This window comes from Opisthorchis viverrini, assembly GCF_000715545.1.
Source record: "Opisthorchis viverrini unplaced genomic scaffold opera_v5_211, whole genome shotgun sequence".
In the NCBI taxonomy this organism is placed as follows: Eukaryota; Metazoa; Platyhelminthes; class Trematoda; order Opisthorchiida; family Opisthorchiidae; genus Opisthorchis; species Opisthorchis viverrini.
The window spans coordinates 691,504-699,127 of NW_008751861.1; the positions used below are offsets into that span (position 1 = coordinate 691,504).

General features: G+C 42.6%; 1 protein-coding gene across 1 annotated transcript in view; it reads right to left on the reverse strand.

The window, feature by feature from the left end:
* Nucleotides 1-2,591: 2,591 nt before the first annotated feature.
* T265_08177 (hypothetical protein) overlaps nt 2,592-7,624 on the reverse strand; it is a gene marked incomplete at both ends in the record, with an annotated part of 21,280 nt that continues 16,247 nt past the window's right edge. Inside the window, 2 exons of the mRNA XM_009173902.1 lie at nt 2,592-2,709; nt 6,831-7,249. Coding sequence (XP_009172166.1) covers nt 2,592-2,709; nt 6,831-7,249 — 537 coding nt within the window. The remainder of the gene's footprint in view (nt 2,710-6,830; nt 7,250-7,624) is intronic.

Consider the following 7,624-nt stretch of genomic DNA (forward strand, 5'->3'; position numbering starts at 1 on the left):
AAGGAATAAAGGTGGATAAGGGAGGAACTTAAATCTAGACTACCCCAATCATTCTGGGGGGGCTCCAATTTCAGACACTCAGACACTGAACAAAAAGGGACAACAACAAGGCCATTGATCTGGACTAGCAGCCATTTCCTTGTAGCTTCTGTAACTGTGCAGAGTGAGGATCTAAAAGGCAAGCCGCACCAACATTATCCAGATCTTTCACAATCTCTTCCATAGACTTCGGCGAGGTCAAAGATTAGTCACTTCCATGCTTGTATCGGTCATACGTCCAGGATTAATGTGCCTTACAGTGCCTTGGAGTTGAATAGAATATTGGATATTGGGGTACATAAAAATGTTATCCGGTTAACGATTCATATTCATATTGATTGAGACTACTTTATCTCGTTCCAGGATGACAAACAGTGGTTACATGTTGTCTTGTCTGACTACCTTGTGATAGGAGTTTCAGACAATCCTCCCGCCAGAAGCACTTTTCACTAATATCACCTTTAGTTGATAGCTGTGAATACATGATGACGCGACAAAGTGCTTATGCATAATTGGCTGCACATTTAGCCTTGGCCAGTACACTTGATAGACAGACAAGCAAGCAGCAATGCTCATAGCTTTGAGAACCACTTTGATATCATGATAATTCCCTCGATCCTGCTCTCATGTATTTTTGATCTCCACTTAACTTGATCGTCCGTACCCGTCATTCACCTTGCCGCAAGGTTCGCCTCATCCGACGCTGGTTTACCATCGTGTGTGTATGATTTTGAAACCGCGCAGTTGACCTACTTTCTCGTGCGTTTTCATGCCCCAGATGCTGAGACTGCCCTGACTTATTCCGTCGTGATTTCTGTGTGATCGCCCGCCATTTAGAATGACGGGGCTGGCATCGGAAGGAAATACCTCAACCCACACTACCGAGGCAACATTCCGCTGGTCGGTCTAGGGACCTTGATACTTTGTATACATAGTACCATACCCAACTTTACTTTTGGCATTCGGGACCGCCAGACTTATAAGTCCTACACCGGGAAACCCTACAAAGGCGCTAACAACAATCATAAGTTAAGTCCTCCTTTTTATTTATGACCATGAAATCGCTCAAGTGACTTGCAAGTCGGGATTCCGCCAGTGTAGTGTCTGTGCACTCGATCTGTTCGAACCGCCGTGATAGGGTAAACTTTCCGTCTATTTGACTTCGTCTGACCACAGACCTAGTCCAATACAGTGACCGGAATAGATTCGATAAACCGAATATTTTCCCATGCATGACTCTAGAGTGAAGCCTCAAGTCGGTATATCGCAATGAAGGCCAGTCGTGTAATGCACTGCTATTATATTTGCATACATTCACCTGGTTTTGAAATCATCTCACGATGGGTGACAGTGGCAGCCGAAACACTGAGACTATGGCATTATATCCTACAACAGACTTGTTATGTTTTCAGTGCTGAGACAGTCTGTATTATTTAGTCGCCGTATCCTCATTGAGTTTCAGTTGGACGCTTTCGTACAGAACCCCCCACAATCTCCCTACGGAGATCCTGTTCACTGAAAATGTCTCCTCGAATGGTGACAAAACGTTTGCAAATCAATTGCTGAGCTCGGTGAACAGATCAACAGCTACCTGATCAATTACCAACTAATGCACCCGATCTACGAATATTCCAACACATTGCCAAGTCGTTTTTTCGAATGGGATTTTGTTAGTGGACGAATGAAGTATTGAACGTAGTTTCTGGCGCGTGACTAGCACAAAGTTTATATTTTCCTAAAAATTACTAACACTGAAGGTCCATTTGCCTTATTTGAGTCCTACCATCTGAGACCACAAGGTCGGTCACCTGGGCTTGTGTCAGATAGTTTGTCAGTCAGCATTTTATGGTGAACGTTATTTTCAAAGGCTCGGCGTTCTGCATAAACACTGAACTCGAGGAGCTTAAAAAGGAATTGCGTCAAATTCTGATACTTCAAATGAACAGTGGTCTTGTTTTCTGAGGCGACAATTGTAAACGATGGTTTCCAACGTACCAAGTGAATCAAGACCGGCATTTTTGGGTTCCATTGGATAGGATGCTGTGCGGAATGAATGAACGCTGGAATTCTAGAAGGCTCCGTACAACTGCCTTTGAGTACGTCCTTTCCTGAGATTGCATTATTAAGTATCATGCGAATTCTCAAATTATTCTGATGAAATAAATTTGAGAAATCAAATTCTCCCAGAAAGTCATGGTTGAATAATGGAGAATGCCGATAAATTTCAGTTTGTAAGTCGGTATTCCTTAGCTCCGATGGCCAGTGCTCTAGGACTGTCTCGTCCATTTACCAGTGGGTTCTTTCGTCTGCCCTAATGTGGGTGATTTGGCTGCAGCCGTTGCACTATCACACATGGTGACTCCATTGAAGCTGAAAGTATCCTTTGAATCCATCAAACGGTTACTCATTCCGAATCAGAGGTATTACGACTATTTCACTGTTATTTCAGAGCATACAATAAAATGGAAACTTTAACTAGGTTTCACCTACACCATTGTCTATGCAATTTGCCTGTTAAGAAGAAAAATTTCTATTCAAGAACACAGAATTACTTACTCAATAAGCTTGACGAATTCCATGTAATTCTTATGCAGCAATTTCACTAATTCCTCTTCAATTTCATCCGGATTCAACATCATTTTTTTATTGACTGTGCCGTCAATTGCGCCGCTAAAATCAACCCAGACAAGGAAGGTAGACATCATCAGATCTAATTGTTGAACAAAGCGATTACGATAGAAGCATAGCGCATGAAATGTCCATTGTAGCCGAAACGCTACTGAAACATTTATGTTACTGCAAACCAGGATAACGATAATGACAACGAAATTCGTTATGAGCCAAACTCAATGCATCGTCTTGCTGAAGGTGATGTCTAATCCCCTATTCCGTACTAGCTTCTTTGAACCCAATCCATAGCATGAAAATACTGAGTTATTCTATGGTCAATGGGCGCATGAGTGAAATTATTTTTCCTCAGTATTCTGCTTTTAGTGTCGTTAAGCTCATTAAACGCACTTTGCGCAGGCCAAACTTTTCAAAAATAAGAATCACTGCTGCAAACCAGAGGCTCTCAAGAATATTAGAATTTTGGCATATGGCTAATGCAAGTGAGAGGTCATTTGGACGAAAACTTTAAAGCAGTAGAACTGAGCTCAGCAATTACCTCGACGGGCTAGCTGATGAGTTGAAGAAAACGGATCATAGCTTTAGCGAGTAGAATGCTTGGTAATCTTTAGGCCGGCATACCCCACTTTTGCTACTCTCGTCTAGTAGATCACTTTTAAAAACCCCATTTTCTTGCGGAAACCCAACATCCGGTCTATAAATCGCAAAGGTCTCGTTTTTACATTGAAATCATTATCATCATCATCGTTATTGTGGACCGTAATAACCGCATACTTCTCGTACGGTGGTTCAAGCTGTCACAGTTTTGTTCACCGATGATTGGGGGAGGTAGGGGAGGTAGCTGCGCATTGGAGGCGGGAGCTGATTAATTAGTGCGTAAATACAGCACTGTAGGTGGACTGTTAAGTGGGGGGATTGGGAAGGGAGCTATGCATTGAATGCACCAGCGCCATCGAGGGCGCGACTGGATCATGTATGACAATCTCTTTAACCATTGATATGGACCATCCAGGAAGACAGTAATAACCAGCGCAGCTAAGTTTGCTGGTAATGGCTTTCACACTACACTGCCAAGTCACTGTTTGACCGCCTCATCAAGTATGTTACAAGCAATGTTCGGAAACCGCTCCTGAAAACCGATCATGTAATATAATGGTGATTTTCATAAAGTACAGAGTCCCTGAACGTAACAGAGTTTGACATCCAGCTGAGCGGATTAAAACAGGGATTCATGCCATGTTCTGGATTTCGTGCTAATGAATTCCAAATACAACCGCTATACATGATAAATAATCGTTATTATCGTTATTGTTATCGTTATCGTTATCCCTATCAAAATAGAGAGCCCGCTTTGTTTGAACGTCGGTCATTTCGTACTTATTTTTAGGTTCCAGTTTTCGTGATTATTTACCTTTCACTGATTAAATCTTAAAAGATTTGCAGCAGTAGTGCTCTAGACCACAGTAGTGAGTCGGGTATTTCCCATAAAAAATTCTACCTTAAGGTTGACCTCCGTTCTGCATAACTAGTCTCCGAAATCCTTCCAAAAGAGCTTCACTAAGGACCTGCGAAAGCCATAAAGACTAGAAATGGTGTACAATCTACAGTAGTATGATAGATTCCAGATGTCTTTTGCTTCTATTCCTTCCCACTCCGGACCGAAGTTAGAAATGAGTTCGGTGGGAAAATGTCTACTGGCTACATTGAGTAGCAGATAAATTAGTATTGACATAGTAACATGGACTGTGGCCAACAGTGGGTGGGGCAGTTATAACTATGGCTCTGGTTTCAAAGCTCGTCAGTATAGATGCAGTCTATGTAAGAACATACGGTTGGTAAGAACAAACAGTAGTACTTCAGAGGGCTATAGCGGACAATCAAAACAGCCACTGTGGCTCTCTTTGTGGCAGATAAGGCAATGGGTCATTGGATTCAGAGTTACGAAATCAAGAAAACGGTATACATAAGCAGAAGAGCTCGAAAAAGATTGGGTAGGGCCGTCAGAATATCGGGTGGGTATGACATTTGGACAGTTACCAATGCATGTAAGCGTAAAAAACATAGGGAAGGGTTACAAACAGAGGATAATAAGCAGGATAATACAGTGCCCAAGAGCACCGCAGTTTCCAGTGTGTGCCGCATGGCGTAACATCACACCTATTGCCTAAGCAAAGTGCGCTGAAATTGCATTCAAAGAAATGCGGGTCAATAGGGAATCGGAAGCAGGGCCGAACGACCTAAGACACGTGCTTGTCAGAAAGACCGAAGGCAGGGGCTGAATCGAATGATCTTGGTCAAAGGCTCATGGACACGAGGATAAGGGCCTGAAATCCATCCAGACCATGCAAGCTCCATTCCAGGCATAACCACAGACAGCACCCAGCCTTAACGGCTGGGGGGTGGATACAGATATACATAAGACCGTAAGGACTAAGTGGAAGACGTAAGGTAGCAGTTTACTGTCCATCCTATAAATCCGTGATCGAGATTGTATTGGATACAGATATACATAAGACCGTAAGGACTAAGTGGAAGACGTAAGGTAGCAGTTTACTGTCAATCCTATAAATCCGTATCGAGATTANGGATACAGATATACATAAGACCGTAAGGACTAAGTGGAAGACGTAAGGTAGCAGTTTACTGTCCATCCTATAAATCCGTGATCGAGATTAGTATTGGATAAAACAAAAAAAACAGGAATAAATACGAACCGAAAAAGTTGCAATTCAGTTACTTTAGAGAGTCACCACGTCATACGTCAGAGAGCCCCTTTAAATGTTGTGGTACAAGTCGGAACCGAAAACCTTTTAGTTCTTATGTGAGATATCCTTGTAAGATGGGTTTAGAATTATGCTTTACGATCCAACTGAACTATTTCGATGGACTGGCTTGCGGTACAGCAAGACCCGAACAATCGGGGTCCCCAAGTTCATCTTAAATATTTGTAAATGACGTCAGTTGGATGCATACATTAATAGGGAAAGCATTTACCTATTCTGGCAAATACTCGCTTAAATGAGAACGTCAGAAACCCGCGTAACCTGCGGAATTCAGCCCAGTAAATACGGCACACTGACCAACTACCGATGAGTAAACTCGTATGCTAAAGATTAAAACTTGTTATTCAGACTACCTATTTAGTTAGGTTCGCGAAAGGGTTAGGAAACGTTTGAGGGCTTGAGTGGGTGGCCACTGGGAATTAAATGTCATTCATCTGACGCCAAGAAATTTTAGACAAGGCTTCTAGTGCATACGGCAAGCAATAAACTTTCTGGACAACGGCAAGATGTTACATCTCCTAGTATCAAATTTCTTCAACGAACACATTCGAAAGTAATCTCGAACAGGGAGTTTTACAAAGATTTAACATAAGTTTGTAAAACAAAAGCGTATTTCGTCAAAAGTACGCCAATCTCAAGTAAGCTTCACGAGTCATCAGGGAGAAAGTCGGAAAGTATAAGATAAGCTGGTGTAGTAGTGGCACAACTTATAACCTGAAGAGAACCAGTGTTACTTATACCACCGAATAAAGAGTAAAATTATGGGCTAAGGATATGTGTTCGCGTTCGTTCGAAAGGAACTCTCCGGAAGAACGAAAGATTCATACATATAGACCTTGGAACAGTAGGATACCTGATTACCAGGTTACCTACCAGATGCACTCTTTGATGTGCTAATTGCCATTAGAAACTGTAGTCATGAAATGGTAGTCATGCTCCTCTTCAGCATTTGAACAAATAATAAATTCTGTTTTGGCTATTTAGAATGGAAAACATACTGAAATTCGCCAATCCTTAATTTGTCCGGAAGAGAGTTCGTAGTACGATCTTTTTTGAAACTTCAGGTTCACCTATTACTATGGGAACCCACTACCTATCGGTCAAGCAGCTCTTAGAGGCTCGATGTATAATAGTGTAAAAGGTTGTCGCGCTCTGCACTAGAATTGTTAGAAGGTCGGGCATTGATATTGGTCTCATTTTCGGAGTGAGTCGTTCACAATTCATTCTGGAGTCTAGGCGACGGATTATTAACAGTTCCCACTTAGCGAATAGTATTATTTAGTCGTGTGCACACATAAGTAATTTAGAGGCATTTTCCGTCGGCTTATTTGTCCTCACATCCCAACAAACTCCATACCTAATTACCAGTCATATTCTTACCGTATTTTCAGTGCTTGCATTCTCTGGTGCGCTGGACTACCCTTGGCACGGTTCTGATAACAAGCCAAGAGACGTTTGTACGGGACAAACCCAGGCCGAATACGCGTATATGATTTCTCCTCGCCAATCGTTTCCGGTGGCCGATCACGACCCAAAGACCACCCGGTTGCCTCAGACGGGCTAAGAATTCGGCGAACAAATGTGTGCAAATCCTCTGCGTTAATGTTCAGTCCATATTCACGTAGTATCCCCAGGCATTCGTTCTCGCTCACCCGGTTGTTATGTTTCGGGTCAAAACGTTTGAAAGATACCATCATGGCCTGATAAGGGTTCTCAAACTGTTCGGAAGAGATAGTGTACCCAGTAAATATTGGTCGTATAGGATAAAATGAACAAGGATAGCGAGCTTTGTTCAGAACCTAGTAAATTCCATTTTGTAAGCAAGGTGCTATAACTATTATGAAGTGGACAACGCAACGCGGAAAGTGTGGGATTACTAAGGGCGGAACTCAAGGACGAAGAAAAGGACTACCCATTCAACGGCGCACTGAAGATGTCTCCTCGAATGGTGACGAAAGGTCTGCAATCAGCTGCCAAGCTCGGTGAACAGATCGACAGCCAACTGGGCAATTACCAAATAATGCACCAAATCATCATTATCATTGTCAGCTGTAAGAACCGCGTACTGGTCGTACACTGGTTGTAGCTGCCACAGTTTCGTTCACCGATGATTGGTGGGGGGGGGTAGGTAGCTGCGCATTGCACGCGCGAGCTGGTAAATTGGTGCATAAATC